General features: G+C 35.4%; 1 protein-coding gene across 1 annotated transcript; it reads left to right on the forward strand.

The window, feature by feature from the left end:
* The first annotated feature begins 325 nt into the window (after window positions 1–325).
* On the forward strand, window positions 326–18,105 carry LOC128992526 (probable RNA-binding protein 19). Its single transcript, XM_054416150.1, has 18 exons — window positions 326–480; window positions 1,762–1,966; window positions 3,185–3,363; window positions 3,957–4,142; window positions 4,432–4,717; window positions 5,454–5,541; window positions 6,838–6,962; window positions 7,641–7,820; window positions 9,109–9,257; window positions 9,934–10,047; window positions 10,536–10,671; window positions 11,150–11,275; window positions 12,712–12,878; window positions 14,660–14,862; window positions 15,590–15,706; window positions 15,802–15,907; window positions 16,679–16,802; window positions 17,183–18,105. Exons 1-18 carry the CDS (start codon window positions 445–447, stop codon window positions 17,248–17,250), a joined length of 2,595 nt encoding a protein of 864 aa, XP_054272125.1. The 5' UTR covers window positions 326–444; the 3' UTR covers window positions 17,251–18,105.
* The last annotated feature ends 1,701 nt before the right edge of the window (window positions 18,106–19,806 follow it).

Consider the following 19,806-nt stretch of genomic DNA (forward strand, 5'->3'; position numbering starts at 1 on the left):
TATCACAAAACTGAGCACTGGCATACATGCATTGTTGACAAGACAAGCCAAAACGATTAAGTACACCCTAGGAGGATTAAGTACACCACGCGACCACGCGACAGACAGCATTGAATTTGACGTTTAAGTTCGGCACTGCTCGGTAAGATTCGGAAGCGTTCGGCACAGCGCAGTAGTGGGGGAAGCGTTGTTCCGATTTCAAATTCCTCTGTCCCAGTGTCCCGTTTCTAGACAGACGAAAAAAGGGCGGTGACGGTCTGACGGCAAGGTCTCCTGCTGGGAGCTGGGATAGTATTTTGACTTTTTCGTCTGCTTCTGCTTGTTTCAGTTTGAGGTTATGTTGATAAACGTGTGTTTCAGTAGAAAACAATTTGTCCAAAAACATGTTAAACTTATCTTAACTTGCCATTCCTTTATTTGAATTGCGATATATTACGTGAAACAATGTCGCGATTAATTATAAAGAACCTTCCAAATTCAGTAAGTAGGCCTACCTTGTCATTAATTAGTCGTTCAGTTCTTAGTAAACAATATCATTGACACCTAGGCCTAGACTATTATTTGAGAAAAGTTAATTAAGCCCTACCATCATAGTTTTTTTATTTTTAATAGATTTGATCTTACATCCTGTTAAAACTGTGTTTTATAGACACCTTTTAAAGCAAAAGAGTAGGATAAATAGAAATGCTGTAGTTGCATAGTCTCATCAATTTCTTTCATTAAGTTAGGCCTTTTACTTTATAGGCCTAAGGTGTCTGTTGTTAAAAAAAAACCAATCGATATATCGAACGATCGATATTTTCATTCGGTTGTTTTTGACAACTAATACAGAAGTCTAAAAAAAAAAAAAAAAAAAAAAAAAAACATTGGTAGAGAGTTTCTCGCGACAGTAACTTAAGGCCTACCATTCAAAATAATGTTATAACAATATTACAAGATGTGTTATAGGTAGGCCTAAGTCTTAAGTCAATGGGAAATTGCAGGAAAAATATGTTATTTTATATGCATTGTTGTGATTTTTCGCCATTGATATTATTCATTTTCTAAATCCATTCAGTAGTGCTAAGTTATGTGACGATATATCATTGTGCGTCTTTTTCACGATAAATCCTACGGAACGTTATAAGTTACAGTTGTGCATGTTTCATCCGAAAGGTGCAAAGCCACGATATATCGTGCCGACCCGACTTTCGATCGTGTGAGTTTAAAAGTCTTATATCGGATGACTCCTCGGTTAGGTATTCTTTTGAAACAGCCATGATTCCTTCCGATTCCTCATACGATCGAGGCCCAATATATTGAGATTCAAAATTTTATTTTTACAAATGTTATCTAGCGCACTAGACTTTGCCCCCGCAGTAAGCCTAGCTTTTTTTCGGATGACATAAGTAGCCTAAATAACTCTATCACTTTTTGGAAGATAACAAAACTATTTCCTATCACGAAAAGGAAACCCTGGTCTTGTTATTACCTTGTATATTAACCTATCATCATATTTTTATAGCCAGATCGAAGTGACCTTCTGATATGAAAGTGAGCATTGTAACCATTTGCCACCCAAGACAAGATTTTTATTTAATAGGCCTAGCTGTATGTTTTCTTGAGGTTTGACGGTTTTTGGAAATAAAGTCATGTTTGCATGAGGACATTGGTTACTTGCCTCTCGTAACTTAAAATACTGCTCTTCTGGCCTTGTGTAAACACAGCTTGACAAATTAAAAATCAAGTCAGTTTTAACCCACTATTTTATCTATATTTTAGATTACAGCTGAAAAGCTGAAGGAGCGTTTTGCTACCAAAGGTGTGGTCACGGATATACAACTTAAATATACTTCTGATGGGAAATTTCGACATTTTGGATTTATTGGTTTCCAAACGAAAGAAGAGGCGGATAGAGCTGTAGACTATTTTAATAGCACTTATATAAACCAATCAAAAATAACAGTTGAACACTGTGCGGATCTTGGTAAGTGTTATGTATATTTAGTACATTTAGATTTTATTGTAATTTTATTAACCCTTGTTTAACTGAAATTGTCGTGTAATGTCATATTTGAAATCGCCTATAAGCAGAGTGTAGTCCTGATGGCTGATAAATATCAAATGATTTCTGATGTCAGCCTATATCAAACTTGACATATTAAATTAGTGAGATAACTTATGAAGTGTTGCTATAAATTTTAAATGAAAATGATTTAAATTTTTTTAGATGTACCGTATCCCAAAATAAAAACGGGACTGGTTTTGATTTTTTATGTTAGGTACCGTACATAATTATCTCTGTTATATCTCTGTTCTGTTGTATCATACAAAAATTAGATAGTAGGCTACCATTAAATTTAGAAATAAATAAAACTGTTTTTACCCAGCAAAAAAAACGCTGTGTTAATTTAACATTTGTCACACTGTATATAATGGATACTGGAATGTGTATGGTCTGAAAAATTTTTTTCTACTAACTGAGAAATGCTTAGAGGGTGTGAAATATGTACGGTATGAAATCCATAGGTGTATGAACAAAATAGGGGAAAAATATGTCTGAAGTAGGCCTACTCAAAAAATATTTTTAACACGTTCACTACGGCACATTAAACGGCAGGCGTTTCCCCAGTGAGCTGCAGCCCGCAGCGTTGAACAAACTTGATTGCCATGTGTAATTGGCTATCAAATTTTGGTCTGATGAATAGCAAATAACGTGCTGGGATGTCCTGATTTACGACGAGAGTCGACATAGTTTGCTAAAACACCCATAGATAGCAGCACTGTTTGGAACGTAGACGATCCCAATTTGATTGTAATGCCAATTACAGGGAGCAAGTTACAGGGACAACAAGTTGATTTTTAAGCTTGCCATACGGGGATTTTACGGGGAAATTTACTACCTACCTCCGCCACAACAAAAGTCACACACTACACGCTAACTTGGTATAGGTCCGCCTTCGACCGACGTTAGGGCAAAAACAAAGATATACGAAAGGCATTGCCAAGCGTTCCCGATCGGGTACAGATGGAGCACCGTACCCGATCGCCCGGGAACGGCCACACTGAACGTGTTAAGGAAAATGTATCTCAGAGATATAGTGCAACCGGTCAAGTTAAAAAATAGGTGCGACCGATGGAGAGTTAATGTCCCAAAACCACCGTGAAACAGCTTCGCTAAATCATAATTCTGTTTATATTTCAGGAGACGCAGCCAAACCAAAGGCTTGGAGCAAGTATGCCCCTGATAGTTCTGCGTATAAAAAACTTCATTCTACCGAAGAAAAACCAAAAGCCAAAGAGGAAGCACAGCCTGGTTCTAAGAAAAAAGAAAAAAAAGACAAGTTAAACTTAAATCCTGAAGTCATTGAAAAGTTAAAAAAGGTAAAGGGGTGAGCTTCTTTACGTGAAAATTAATAGTGTTTTTATCCCTAAATTGTATTTGTTAAAGTCTTTTTACATGTAGGTTCAAATTGCAAATAAATAATAAAACAAATTATTATAAAATTGCAAATTATTTGAAGTATACCAATGGCTTTATTCAATTTTAATTCATTTATAATAAATGTTATATGGAAAATAAAATCTGAAAACTGATTGAACATTTAGGCCTAACATTTTTGTTGCCAATAAAATTTGTCAATTATTACTTTTAAAGTGGTTAGTTTGATGTTTTTTATGGTCGATTTAAATTTAAATATAATTTTAAGAAAACCAGTTTCTAATACTCTTTTTTAATTGGCAAAGGGTCCCAACCGCTTTCCCTTGGAGCTGCTGTAGGATTCTGAAGCATGGCAGACTCTTTTAAGAACTGGTTCATTTCAAACACATGATAAAAATATTCTCAAATAATTCCCCTTTTTAGATAAAACGCTCCATGGCTTTATGGTTGCTATTTGTATTTAATGAGACCATAGGCCTATATCAGATCTCTCAACTCTATTTTTCATTTTTTTTTATCATTGTTTTAATTCCAGCACAAAGATGATCCAATGTTTTTGGAGTTTTTGGAAACTCACGCGAAAGAAGACGCTTTGAAAGTCATCGCTGAGGATAGGGATTCTGGTGTTGAAGAAGAAGATAACAATGAAGAATGTGATAAAGCTACTGAAGAAGTAGAGGAGAAGAAATCTTCTGCTTTTGCCAATATTTCTGATCTTGAGGTGGGCTAGATATTTTACTAAATAAAAAATGTGATAGGTAATTTTATCTGTTGACAATTAATTATAGTTAAATTTTTGATTAATTTGATATATTCTGTAGTAACAAATAAATACCCATTCTGCAGCTAACATGCAGACTAAGCGAACTTCCATTTGCCTGATTGGATTTTCACTAAAATATATCTTTTAAAATGTCAGATATTTATTCAGAATTTATTCCCTATTTGAATAAGATTACCTATTTTAACGAGTGCTTTCTAAGCCTACTTATTTGTTACACATTTTTCAGTACCTGAAATTAAAGAAAAAATCAAGTGGGAAACCAATAGATGCGGTAGAAACAGAAAATGAAACAAAGTCAGAAATCAAAGCCATTGAAGAGGATAAGACCCTATTTACAGTTAAAATAATCAATTTGGCTTTCACAACAAAGAAAAAAGAGGTGAAGGATTTTTTTCGACCCTTGAAACCAGTTGGGATAAGAATCCCAAGGAACGCCTCTGGATTCGCCTACGTTTCTTTTAAAACCTCTAAGGAGATGAAAAAGGCTCTCAATAAGAACAAAAGCTTCTTAAGTTAGTATTATACTTTTATTTCAAACGCTTACCGTATTTTGTTGTCATATGGTTATTGATTTTTATGATAACCCATCGTTTCTGTATAAATCTTTTTCTAGCCCCAGTTATGCCTTTGAAGTAATGTAAACCTGGACAATACAAGTGTCAATTTACACAGTTATGTTTTCGGAAATAAATGTCACAACTACTTATTATTATATAGTTGCATAACTTAATGTACACTCATTGTACAAAACAGATTTGTTGCTATTGATAACAATACATAACCATTGCAGGTTCAAACAAAACCTTTGACTGTAAAACATACTTGTGGGTCTAAAGATTTACAGAAAATTGTTTTTTCCGACAGTTTGGAAAACATTAATCATCCTTGTGCTAAAATACCAAACAAAGAGGTAGGCTAATCAGTGTATTCTTAGAGAGCAAACATTTAAACAATGATTGTACCCACAACAGACAACACAATTAATTCAAAGGGTACAAATTCACCCAATCACAATACCACAGAAGACAAAAATTTATTAAAAACTGTTCCAGAATCTGTTGATAATCTTTAAAATCACCCAATAATTGAAATTATTGACAAACTTACAATCACTTAATTTGTATCTGTTCATGCAGTTAATTTCAAATTATTTATTGAACAAATGAACAAAATAAACTTTTAAGGTTTTAACTGCATAACCTCAATTGGTAATTATGAATTTATTTTTAACAAGATTTTTGTTTTTAGAGGGAAAACAAGTTGGTGTGAAGATTTACACAAGCCAAGGAGAGAAGGAGGCAAATCAGTCTCAAGTAGGAAATGAAAAACAAAAAAGGTAATATTTCAACTATGTATTGAACTATGTCTTCTGACGTTTTGTTGAATTTATTGATGCACGCTTGCTTAGGTCTTATCAATCAGATCACCACCTCTTATTTTGCCGTTAAATCTATTTTCTACTGCCACGGTATGTTTACCCTATTGACCTCCATGGATAATTCAGTACTCTAATTCTCTCGCCACTTGAAGAAAATTCAAATCATTATTAAAAACAAGTTGTTAGTATGCCGTAGGATTAGCAAAAATAGCAAAATCCCTAATTAATGGTCGAATCACACACATCACATTTCCGTCACAGTTCAGTCTCAGTTCAGTCTCAGTTGCATCCACAATTCCTCTGTCAATTGTCTGTCAGTTGGTTTCAGTTAGTCTTCCATCACGTTATTTACAGTCAAGAATTTTTTGTATTCAAATACAATATTCTATCATTTTTTCTTCGTCCATCTTGATGATTGTTACAAACAGTTCTTGAAATATAAACACGATTATTCAAATAACAAAAACACTTTCTTTAATGTCACATATGTCCGTCAAGCGTCCGAACAATCCCAAAATATTGGTGGGAAGAAATTGTTAGGGTTATTAATCAAAACGCAATGGTTGGATGATATGGAAAATTTTATTATCTTTAACAGTAATAACACGTGAAGCGAGAACATTACATAACCAACAACCGAGGAACAGACTTCGGAAGTAAGAAGAAGTAGAATAGAATAGATCTTTTACTTGAAGAAGAAGAAGTCATATAAGTTACATAGACACTTGATTACGGTATAGCCTATAGATTGAGGCTATGTAACAAAAATATAAGTTTATACTCTCTAACAAAATTCTGAAATTGACTGACGGATGCCGGCAGAGCAACTGACGAACCTGCTTTGGAACTGCACTGTATGAGGGTAGATAGCGCAAAAGAAAATCCATTGAAGAGTAAATTTGTTTTCTAACTGTGACGTGACTGATGTGACTGAACTGGTGACTCGCAAAAATCAACCCATCTCGTCATGTTGCTCCCAAGTCGTCCACTCTTAATGTTGGTGGGCCTCTTCCACCAAACCGGTTCAGACATACAGACAGATGAACCCCTCAAGAGTTGAGCATTTGTAGGCCTAGACGAGTAAGATAAGTATTAAGTTTTACGATCCAAATTAGATTGCTGTTCAATCTAATAATCAACAACCTAATTCATAATTCAGCAAAGAATGTTTTAACTTTTTTACTTACCTTGAAAAATGTTGATGGATTCATTTGAGCTCAATGTCACTAGCATAAGTGAATGATCATTCCACAGATGGAGAGAGCAAGAAGAAGCTTTGATGCAAGAAGAGAGCATTGCAGAATCAGGCAGCATCTTTGTGAGGAATCTAGCCTACACGATCACGGAGGAAAATCTTACTGAGCTCTTCTCTCCCTACGGTGAGATTTATTTTTAAACCGCAAAAAATTTCTAAACCGCTTAAACAATCTTTACATTTTTGCGCTAAACAAATTTTTGTCTAAAACATTATACTTGTCGATTCTTAGCCTGATAGGGAGCAGGGACAACCTGATAAGGGAGGTGGTAAGGCGGATTACCTAAAGTAGAACTAGAACCAATAAGCATAAGCTAAAAATAGTCAGCTTATAATGCCTTCTTGTGTACTCTTAGGCTATTAGAAAAATATTAGAGAATCGGAATTGCATATTTAAAAAAATCATTGTTTATTTTTAACTACGTCACATACTAGGTAAATATCCTAGTTCGAATTTTTTAAAGTGACTAGCGCAAACAAGAAGACATCTCACAAGAATTGAATTTCAATATGCCTACAGATTGGATGACTCACAAGAGTTAGTAATATATCTTTATTCGACACATTCTGAGAAATCTTTAGGTAGAGAAGCGAGCTTAAGGGCTGGCCTAGTAGTAGAGCACAGCGCATCGGCCCATGAGATCCTGGGTTCAAATCCCACCAATCACCAATGGATGTTATCTGCCTGGTGATGTCACACCCTCAAAGACAGAAGTATTGTTAAAACGTTTCATGCACCCTAGGATGCGAAGGGGAGACCGAAAAATTAGTATCTCTAAGTGATTTATTTCATCCTCTCCAGGACCCCTGGCTGATGTCACGTTACCTGTGGACAAAACAAGTCGTCAAGTGAAGGGATTTGCGACAGTGACGTATGTTATGCCCGAACATGCCGTTGCAGCCTACTCGGCTCTCGACGGAACTGTTTTCCTTGGGAGGATGCTTCATCTTCTTCCGGCCAAGACCAAGAAAACGGAGGAAGGTTGGTTTTTGACAAATGTTGACAGTGCATGATATAAATTATTACAAGTTATTAAAGTAAACTAAATACATTTGACTATTGGTGGAACTACACATTCCCATGTTAAGATTGTTGCCAGTAATAGAATAAAATAGGACGTAGTTGAGTTTAGTCGACAGAGTGGGTGGGTTAATTACTGATTTATGTTGAACATGGTATATCTTCAATCAAGTTAAACTGATACGACAAAATTATTGAAAGCTTAGGAATTTTTTTATCACACCAAGATTTTATCTCAGTAACAAAAACTAATGTAGAAAATAGAATTTTAGACAGTGCACTCCTTGAATGGCTCATTCAGGTTCTTGGAATCTGATCCCGTCCTCACGTGAAAAAGTTCCTAAAACATGACAAAATTTGTAAACAAACCCAGCTAAAGCTGTAAAATCTCATAGAATGTTAGAATCAGAACAGCATGCATAAAAAACTATATTAAACCTGAAACAATACAAGAGGTTTAGAACTAATAATAATAATAGGTTAAATACCTTGTATTTGTCCTCAATCCAATAGTTTCGGGGCCAACGACCCCATTGTCAAATTTGACCGGTACACTGACTGACTCACTCATGTCAGTCAGTTTACCGGTCCGTACAACGATGTAATCACTTTTGTTTAGGCCGGCCAAAAAGTATAATTTTTCAATGTTACGTGTAAATATAAATGTTTTGTGTGTCAGTGTATGTGTATATGTGAACTTCAACGGTGACCAATGCTATAAACAGTAATTAACAAGACAGAAAATTTGACAATGGGAATGTTGGCCCCGAAACTATAGTCATTATAAAAGACGACTTGGATTGAGGACGTATACAAGGTATTTAACCTATTATTATTATTATTATTCAATCCAGGAGGCAAACATGGATAAATTTAGAACTAAGGTGGGTACAAACAAAATGAGCAAGTCTTTACAAAATGTGCTTAAGCCAGACTGAGCTCTTGTGGACGACCGGTAATGGCGGGGACGATGGTGACGGGAAACGGAAATGATGTCCACTGGAAACCTGAACCAAACCATATGGCGGAGTGAAGAACTATGTCGCAATAATGAATCTTAACATGACTTTTGAGATTCCTGTTAAGTGCTTTGCTGAAAGTTAACATGGTGTATGCATTTTATAAGGGATTCTACTTGTCCAATCTTTTGTAAAGTTTAGTCCTTAAGCTCATTATTTAGTATATTGATATAGTATTTTTTCATCCAAATAACTTCTCAAAGTACAATTTTTGTGTAACTATTCTTCAGATGATGGTGAGAACAAGAGCTTCAAAGAAAAGAAAAGAGACAAAGAGAAAGCCACCGCAGGCCAGTCTCACAATTGGAATAGTTTGTTCTTGGGTCAAAACGCCATTTTGAACGTGATGGCGGAGAAATACAATACTTCCAAACAAAGTGTGAGTTGATTCGATTTAGGTTTTTAGTTTGATAACAGCACATAATAATCATAATATCATTAACACATAAATTTTGAGTATTTGAAAAATGAAATAAGACTGATAGTGTTCCACGAATACTTGTTTATGCAGTTTATTAATTTAGTGAACTGTGAAGATTTCATGCATTTGGCAAAATGTAGATCAGTAAATATCAAGAACAAAAAAAAACAAAACAAAAATACATAAGGTAACTATGACAAGCCTAATCTAGGCAAGTTGATTTGTGTCGGAGAAAATATTTTTATTGAGAAACAACACTTAGACTTATGGCTTCTGTAATTTAAAGTAAAACTACCAGGTTAGTTGATACTAAAATACGACTTGTTTTTGGGAAATTTTCCCAAAAATATTCCCAACGATAAAGGGGTGTAAATTAGAAACGGTTTGTAAAAACTAAGGAGATGCTTAATAAAAACAATTAATTTTCATATCAATACAAACTGGTGAATAAATACATTTTCAGAACTGTACATTCTCAGGTATCAAAGATTAAAAAACACCAACTACATTAAATGAAATGTTGACACTTTAAAATTTTTGAAAATAAAATTTTTCTAGCTGGTAATTAACACACAGATTAACGGGAGGATTTAGATTTTGTTAGATTGGTTCATATGTTGTTTTGTGTCGACAGGTCCTAACAGGAGCAGACGTGGCTGTGAGAGTTGCCCTGGGAGAAACTCAAATAGTCTCGGAAACGCGACAGTTCCTGTTGGACAACGGGGTGTCACTGGACGCATTCAACCAGGTATGTAATCCATGGTGGGTTTTTTCTGTGTATCACAAGTATTTTAGACATATCTAAATCTTTGGCATTTTTCAAGGGTTTTTTTTTTTGGAACAGTCCAAACCATGGTCTTGTTACTATCTAACGTTGACCTTCAGGGCCGGATAGAGGGTGGGGCAGGGGGGGCCAGAGCCCCAGGGTCTAGGCCTTCAAGGGCCTGATCAAATGTCAAATCTTATCTGCTTATAGTAAAAAGTTGTAGCATGGTTTTCAAGTTCACTTAGTAATTTTTGAATGAAATAAAGTTGCAACTGTAACCACACAAATTAATCAAACTACCATGCATTTTTTATATGTATCACTGTGAACCTAAAAGAGGCTTCTTCCTCTAGAGATAGCTTAACACAACTGTTTTCCTAACCAAACCATTAATTTGATTTATATTTTTTAACCTACCTATCAATTCACTGAATCAAACGTTTTTTTAAAGTAGTTCATAATTTTTTCAGGCCCCAAAGCTGCGATCGAAAACGGTTATCCTCGTTAAAAATCTACCTGCCAAAACTACAGCTGCGGAAATCAACGAGTTGTTCTGCAAATTCGGGGAGTTAGGAAGGGTGGTTTTACCCCCCATTGGTGTAACAGGTGAGTGGATATTTTTTTAGTTAAACAACAATCCCAATTTTTCATTACTGTTGATCATTGCTTAGGTCCGTGAAAAAATGCCATCTTCAGATAAACTTTTGAAAAGTCTTTAGGATTTTGTTTTATTCTTAACTATTATGTTTTGATTTTTTTGGTATGACTTTTATAATTAGTTTCTCAGACACATTAAGGACATAGCAAGTCCTCCTTCGCTAAGAGACTAATGCTTTTTTCCCAAATAGTTGAATCTCAATTCAATTTTATCCCAGCTTAAAGTACATTAACAGATGGCATTATGAAACAGTCAAAAGTAGTTGGTGTTTTGTAGGATTTGAACCAAGGTCCTCAGAGTAGACATCTTGCAATAACCCACTAAACAATTCGCACATCTAATTTGTTTAGTTATCAGTCGATTACTTAAAATAATACACTTGTCTTTAGTTGTATACAATATTTACCATCGTTTTCATCATTCTAGCAATCGTCGAGTTCCTTGAAGCGTCGGAAGCCAAGAAGGCATTCCTCGCCCTAGCCTACACCAGGTTCAAAAACCTTCCTCTGTACCTGGAATGGGCTCCTGACGACACCTTCTCTCAAGTTACTGGTAAATATTTGCTCAATTTAACATTCTGTTAGGATTCATGGTGAGAAATTAAAAAAGAACGTGTTTTCTTCTCTGAGTCACAGAGGAGGAAGGTATAGAGGATACAATGAAGTAAGGTACATTTAAGTGGTGTATAGCCCGAGTGTTGGTGTCTAGGGCATAGTCCAACGCTAACCCCTCACCCTCATGTACTACACCGCTCACAGCGGAGGAAGACCCTGTGGGATAGAAATTGTATTACTTTTTCTGTTTCGTTCTCACACTTTTTATTGTGACGTTATGTATAATCTTGACTAATTTCTTTGCAATACAATTTAATATTTTTTTATATTTCATTTAGAATGAGCCTAGGCCTATGTAGGCTCGCTTGATTGTCTGCTCTTAGGGATGTTTTGGCTCATGTGAAGCTGAATAGGTAATAAAATGAACCTGTTTATATAAATATTTACATTTAATTCACTAATTTCAATAAAAAAATAAGCTATTTGACATTAGATAAAGTTACTTAAGTGACATTGTTACATAATTAAATTAACTGCTGATTCAACGGACTTCTGACAATATTAACAACAACTTCTGACAGGATGTTTTGATAGCCTATTTGAAAAGGAAAGATACAACCATGGACTTAAATTTACTAAGTTACATTTACTTAAATAGTACTCATCTTAGTATCAGCAGTGAGTGCGAGTAAAGATCCATCCACCACTAGCCACAGACATGGCGTCGGGAGTCGAGTCCTCCTGGGAAGTGAGGGGCAGCAACTTCCTTTCGATGTAGATATCGCCTAAACTCGCACCGCAACTAGATTGACAATACTTGATGCATGCTCACGGGGATGAAATATAAGCACGTTTAGGAGACATTCTTATTGACGATTCATCTGACGGCCCTCGTTGAACAACGCACTTACCTCACCAAAAAATGGCGATGTCCCCTACCTGGTGGCTAGCTGACAAACGAATAACCTCCCTCGCTTTCCTCTCTACTCGATTTTAGTTCTACTCTCCCCGTTAGGAGCGCTGCCCGACCGAAACGGAAACTAACCCGAAAGCTCTCGAAGCTTCTACATCTTTCTAGATCTTTATGGAACCAGACACGGAAGTTACCCAGAGTGCTCTGAAACCTTCTAGAATGTTCTCGGATAATCTGGAAGGTCATTCAACCCCCCCTCTTTGTATTTGAACTTGTTGGCGGTTTCTTCCGAATTTGAATTTGAATTAACATTATTCTTTTCCCACTATAATTAATTAATTAATTTTTTTAAATATGCATCAACCCATTACATGTTGGTATATAAAATGTTGCTGGAATTTACACTCACATTTTATAAGAAAAATATTAGTGACAATTCATTGTTCGTTTGAGAAATTCCCTGGTTATGTATAAGTTTAAATAAACTTACTTGTTATTTAATCCAAGTTGTTTTCCTCTAGCGAAAAAAGAGAAAGCCGAAGACGAAAGTGAAATCAAGGATGAAGTGGAAGATGGAACAAAGCAGGAAAGTGAAAGTGATGAAGATGAAAATGTGGAACCTGAACCAGACACTACATTATATGTTAAAAACCTTAACTTTGACACACAAGAAGAGAGCATTAAACAGGTAAGCTTAGTAAATTAACATTTATTTCGAGGCTCAGAATTTCCGTTACATAACCTGGAACAAATTTATATGTTTCGGCTGACAGTTAAAGCTACATTTGATTTTGTATGAAAACTATTTACTGAAGGCAACCCAGTTTTCCCAAGATGGCTTAAGGAAATTTCTTTTGGATTCTATAACTGATGGAAATTTGATATTTTTACTTTTAGCGAATTTCCCTATAGGGAAGTAGCTATTACCGTAGGTCTCATGGTAAGACTTAGGCCCGGGACCGATTTACTTTTTCATTTTGATGTCCCCAGAGGCCAAAAACACCACTCGTTCAAATTTTTATATATGTATATATATATATATATATACTAGCTGTAACCCGCGGGCTTTGCCCCGTTTAACTTCTTAATTTTCAAGATTATCTCGTTCGCATGGCTCAATCACGTCCTGGTTGAAGTTTGTTCGCTACGTTCACTCACCTTTAGGTTGGAGCTCGTTCGCTACGCTCACTCACCTTTAGGTTGGAGCTCGTTCGCTACGCTCACTCACCTTTGGGTTGGAGCTCGTTCGCTACGCTCACTCACCTTTAGGTTGGAGCTCGTTCGCTGCGCTCACTTGCCTTCAGGTTAGCTCGTTCGCTACGCTAACTCGCCTCCAGGTTGAAGTTCGTTCGCTACGCTCACTCACCTTTTGGTTGCAAATTAGCTGTTGTCATAAATGTAAAAGAAATAATATTGCTGCACCCTGTTGGTAATTTTTGTAACTTTAATGCTATTGCATTAAACAGTTCAATTAAACATCACAGAACAGAACCAACTTGTTTAATTGAAACAGCTGTTAAGATTAAATAATTTCATTTCTCATAAGGTTAACATGGGAAACTCCAGAGCCACTGGGGCGGAGCCCGAAAGGATTTTTGAAATAAGAATATGCCTATATGTTAATCGGGAATGTGAGCTATCATCATGCCAAATTTCAGCCCAATCCGACCAGTATTTTTCGCGTTCACTTGTCACAAACATACATCCATCCATACATCCATACATCCAAACTTTCTCATTTATAATATTAGTAGGATATATGTGTCCGTGAACACGATAACTTGAGTAATTTTTATCCGATTTTGATGAAATTTGGTTTGAATAATATTATAGTTTCCTTGTAGCAGCAAACCTAGGTACTCGTTGGACCTAATTTTATTTAAATCGATAAATTGAAAATCAATTCAGCCAAATGGAAATTCGCTTAGGCGTCAGGTTTGCTGCGGCGGGGGTATTTTATATGAGTATTGCCTAGGTATTGAATATTTTTCATCACACAATGCTAGTTATATTAATCATATTTTTCAAACATTTCTAAACCTATTGGCACTTTTATTTTTATTTTCTACATGTTAGATTAGTCTTCAAAGATATATTTAGTTTTAAACTCAATTTAGTGGACTACACAAGAGATCTTAACTAGGCCTATGTAATTTTTCAGTGATCTTCTAAACCAAAACTGGATACTATCCTAGTTTCTCAATTATTTTACTAACGGCTTAAATAAACTGGTAGTTCCATGTTATTGTAACTATTTTATTTAGTCTATCTCCTTTAAACTTGAACACTGTGTAGGAAACATTTTAAGCAAAGCAAATGGTGATTGGTACAGTTCAAGAAAAATCAATACCCGCACCTTTTTACATCTTGCAACGGGACATGAGTCCACGACAATACTGTCTTGCATTTGCAGTCGCACAACTATATAAGCCACCAAACTGACATTTCCCAATTTCCCTATTGTTGCAGCATTTCCGCAAGTGTGGCAAGGTAGCCAGTGTGACGATCGCACGCAAGAAAGACCCTGCAAGGCCGGGGGAGGTGCTCAGCATGGGATACGGCTTTGTGCAGTTCTACAAACAAGCAGAACTGAACCAAGCACTCAAACAACTACAACACTCGACACTCGATGGACATCAGCTGGAACTTAAGCGCTCGAACAGGACTCTACAGTAAGTATGTTCGGAACTACGGTATTTAAGACTTGAAGGCAGATAGCTCAGCCATCAATAATAACAATAAAAATCTTACCTTTTCATTTATTATTTTCTCAAAATTAGAAACGAACATACTTTTAGTCCAGGGCATTAGATACCACAGTTCATTAAATACTATGTAGGGTTTCAAGGCAGCCCTGACAGATATGGTTATAAGTATGAAAACAGTAGGCTCGTTATCTTTAGCAATCATAAATTTTGTAATGTAATTTTTTAAGGGAAAAATGCAACTTGGCTGTAGAATTTGTTAAGGAAAGAAAATACTCAAATAACTCACGTGATGAAAGAGTCCCAGGAGGTTAAAGGAACCCAATTTAACTGATATTTTGCTCCTTTCAGTGCTTCTTCAGCGGAGGAATTATTGATTATTTAATCATCAAAGGGTTATCAATTAACAGTCCTGTAAGGAACATGTTGGACTTAGTCAGTAACAAGACTACAAGATTGCGCCACTCATCCTACACTCATCTCTATTCATACTTGGCTTAAAACACTACCTTAAATACTAATAGTAGTTTTAAGGGGAACTATGTATGGTCACCATTTCAGTTAAAAGTATTAAGGTACATAAACTCTGTGTGATTTTATTTTCCATGCATTGTTTTGAACACATTACTCCACATATGTGACTGTCATTCACATCACATACAAATATATCTGAAACTTGGTATTTTTGTTACAGAGACAATAAAAATCAACCGAGAAAGAAGAACAATGTTGAGAAACAAACCGGTACCAAAATCTTGGTACGAAACATCCCGTTCCAAGCAACCCAAAAAGAAGTCCAACAGCTTTTTGTGTAAGTTTGATTTGTTTATTGATAAATGTAATAATGTTGATGAATGTTATAACCATTACTTAAAATGAATTTCTAACAAATGATTACTTGTTTAGGACTTTTGGAGAGATCAAATCGTTGAGGCTGCCGAAAAAGATGGTGGGAACTGGGTCTCATAGAGGATTCGCCTTTGTGGAGTTCCACACCAAACATGACGCAAAAGTAAGTTGGCTATTTTCTTGGTAAACTAATTTTATAAGTTTACTTGCTGTTTCTTTGTTCAGACTTTGTTTTTAAAAGGATCTATTAGGCCTAAGTCTTTTATTATGAAGTATGTTTTTTTTTAACTTCCATCTTAGTTATCTATATATATAAAATCCAATGTATGTTTGTTTGTTTGTCCTTTATAGACTCCGAAACCGCTCGACAGATTGTAATGAAACTTTCAGGCATTATTCAAGGATGGTTTGTGTGAAGTTTGTTGCAGATCCGTCAAAAGGGCTCCGCCCCAGTGGTTCTGGAGTTTTTCCATGTTAACCTTATGAGTACTCATATTTAAATGGAATTGAAGAATCTTAACAGCTGCTTCAACTAAACAATTTGATTCTGTGTTGTTCAATAGCATTAAAAAGTTAATAGGTTTACCAACAGAGTGCAGCACTATTATTATTTTTTTTTGTTTATTCATGACAACAGCTAATTTGCAACCAACAGGTGAGTGAGCGTAGCGAACGAACTTCAACCTGGAGGCGAGTTAGCGTAGCAAACGAGCTAACCTAAAGGCAAGTGAGCGCAGCGAACGAGCTCCAACCTAAAGGTGAGTGAGCGAAAGAACTTCAACCAGGACGTGAGCCATCTGAACAAGCTTACCTTGAAAATGAACGAGCATTTCAGCATTTGACATAAAACCACATTAGGACAGGACGACGTCTGTCGGGCCAGCTAGTATTCTATGTTTATGAAAAAAACTATTATTATTATTGTGTGTTCCAGAGGGCCATGCAAGCGTTGTGTCAGAGCACTCATTTCTTCGGCCGCAGACTCGTCCTGGAGTGGGCGCAGGAGGACGAGGATGTTGAGCAGCTTAGGAAGCGGACTGCTGCGTCGTTCAAACAAGGTTAGCACCAATCACAAGCAGTGTCGAAGCAGTATCCTGTAATTGTTTTACATCTGTTTATTTACTGATTTGTATCAATTTATTTGTTTTTATTTGCAGTGGTTAGGGTCATACAGGGATTTTAATTACAAGACAAATCTTGAAAAATCGAATCTCAATCTCGAATCTAATACTTTTTACCGACCCTAACTGTACTCAGAAAATATGCACATGACTTTAGGCATCTGCTTCTAACGTTCTCATTTTTTTCAGGCCTGCGGTATGCGCTATTGGCTTGAGATATAATTAGCGAAAATTTTTATTTAGCTATCGTGACAAAATATTGTGAGTCAATAAAGTTTGAGTATTATTTTCTATCAAGACAAATTTGTATGTTGCAGCTTCAGAGCCAACGAGTAAAAAAGCTCGAGCCGACCTGGAAATAGAAGATGAAGAAGAAGATGAATAAACAATTTGTGGCTTACAATATTCATGAGTCAGATACGTCCAGAATAATATGACAAAATGGTTCGTTTTCCCAGCAAAATGTTGAACGATTAGTTCAAAAAGTCATTATGGTTTTATGCTTTCAACAAGCATCCTATCAAATGTAACATTTTCATCCAAAAACATAATTTTTAAGTCAGCATTTATTTATGTAAACATAGTTTTTTTGCTTAGAAATTGTATTGTGCTAAGGTATTTTTATGCAGAAATAGAGCTCAACTTATTAGAGAAAAAAATATATATTAGAGTCCTGAGGATAATAGCTACACAATAAATAGTCACAAAATGAAAATATAACACTGATATTTCGTCATATTATTTCGTTCACAAAATTTTGGCAGTTTTTAAAAGTTTCATGGGTTCCTCCACCAGTTTTTTGGGTTAATGTATTAACGGCTATTATTTCAAAGTTAGGGTGAGGTGAAGGTGATGAAATAGCTTCTCCTCAAACCTGCTAAATTTTGTGAACAGAGTATATTATAGGACTTCTTCTTAGAGTTGGTCAAAGTAAAATTATATTGTGTTGAATTGCTTTGAAATTAAATGAAAACCTACTCAAATAAATTTAATGTAACTTAAAACATTTTTTCAAAAATCTAAAAACACCGCATGTGTCTAGAAACCATAACTTAAAATGTTTATTTTGCAAATATTTCCTAAAGATTTTATAACTGTACAAGACATTTTTTTATCTTTCATGATGTTTGTCGGGCCATTTACTATGATTGTCAATTGTTAAGGTACCCGTCATTTGTACATTGTCTTACTTGTAAATACTGTATAATTATATACAACTATTACAAAATTTCTATAGGTAGTGTTTGTTTATTATTTCATTAAAAAATGCCCACGAATTGAACTATGATTACTGACAAAAGATAGAATTGAAAAAAACGTTTACTTATAGTATAGTTGTGTTTTACAAAAACCACATTTTGTCAGGCCCCCACTGCTCAAAAACAGGGGAAAGTCAATTGATTTCAAATAAGATGCATTTTATTTGTGGCTAACACTAATCAAAATGACAACACTATTGCTGACTACAATTAATATCCACATAACTACTGCTAAGCCACAATTTTAGATACCAGTGCTAGTAAATAATGAGGTGAAAAGAATAGAATAGAGTATTTATGTGTGACCCATCTAGTAGTTGCAAAATAAACTAACAACAGAGCATTCGTGTTGCAAGCGAAGTCAGTCATCAATGTACAGTGTATTAAAGAAGGAGACTAAGAGGCATCAAATTAACACAACGAACCACTCCTGTGGTTTTGTTCTGTTTTGTGGTAGGTTACTATACCAAATTCTGCAACCCTAATATTCTTACACAAAACGAGGCCACGGGAGTAGGAGTCATCATGAGTGGGGCCGTTGCGTTGTCCATGGCCAACAAAAAAATCTGTTTTATCTATCTCTCTTTCCTTGTTACGATTTTATTGCTGTTTTTCTTTATTTTTAATAGCCAGGGTTGTGGATTATCTCTATAGTCCAAAACTATGGAAAATAGGTTTCTGAGTTTGCAAGCTTTGAAGTTAGTGAGTAAATGGGGTGGTATAATCCTAGACTTAGTCTTTTGGGTTTTGGGGGCAGTATTAAGTCAAGAATCATCCCTCTTAAAAGGTTGAGGTGATGATTAATAAAACCGTTACAATCTTAATTATGTATTATCATAATATTTACTGCAACAGTGGGCCGTGATGATGATAATGACGATGACACAGCTTCCCCAAAAAGTGTTTGACTGACACTCATCTCTCTTCTTTGTCAAACGGCACCAGCGTAGAAAAGAAAAAAAATATTTAAAAATATACACCCGCGCCTGCCGTAACACTGAGGGGTGTGAAAACGAGATAATATCATTAAACTAAAGTTGTTGAACAAACGGTGAAAAAGTTATCTCTGTTGGCGACATATAAGGCAAAGCTCAAGAGAGGGGTTCGGTTTAGTGAAGAGGGTTTTCAAAATCATTTAAAGGCCAAGGAAATCTTTGTTTTTTCCAAAGTACCTAAATGATAAAATTATTAAAGTAAATTTATTTGTAGTCCATCATTCTTTTTAAATCTGTTATTGTTTATTTTTGGTCTGGAACTAATACTCTAGTTCCAAAACTTCAAACGTCCTTTCAACTTCTAGTTCTGATCGTCCAGTCATTTATAACATGAAAGATAGATTAGTCACCCAGGGTTGAATCAAGGCAACTAGTAATAGGTCTAGTAAGGTATTGTCTTGGTTGTATGATGAAAACTAAAGATGAATCTGAATTTTGTAGTGTTAAATAACCGTTTGTAAATTTTATTCAGAAATGCTACAGTAAAAAGACGCTTAACACATACAAAGTCATTAGTATACAATTGCAGTTTTTTTTTAAATGATGTTTCATTGTTAAAGTTAATCCATTTAGGTTATTTTTTTGTCCAAATAAACTGTAAGTTTGTTCTTATAATGGTTTGTTGTACATCAAACACAATTAATTTTTTTTTCTGAAGAAAATTCCACCTAGATTCCATACCCCACA

This window comes from Macrosteles quadrilineatus, unplaced genomic scaffold, assembly GCF_028750875.1.
Source record: "Macrosteles quadrilineatus isolate MER2022 unplaced genomic scaffold, UCM_ALF_1.0 Scaffold_1__1_contigs__length_201487025, whole genome shotgun sequence".
Classification (NCBI taxonomy): domain Eukaryota; kingdom Metazoa; phylum Arthropoda; class Insecta; order Hemiptera; family Cicadellidae; genus Macrosteles; species Macrosteles quadrilineatus.

Excerpts from the sequence above, each read along its gene's own strand:
- LOC128992526 (XM_054416150.1), top strand. The coding sequence starts at position 445 with ATGTCGCGATTAATTATAAAGAACCTTCCAAATTCA. Across the intron at positions 4,143-4,431 it reads CCAATATTTCTGATCTTGAG|TACCTGAAATTAAAGAAAAA; the intron begins GTGGGCTAGATA and ends CACATTTTTCAG. Across the intron at positions 10,672-11,149 it reads ACCCCCCATTGGTGTAACAG|CAATCGTCGAGTTCCTTGAA; the intron begins GTGAGTGGATAT and ends TCATCATTCTAG.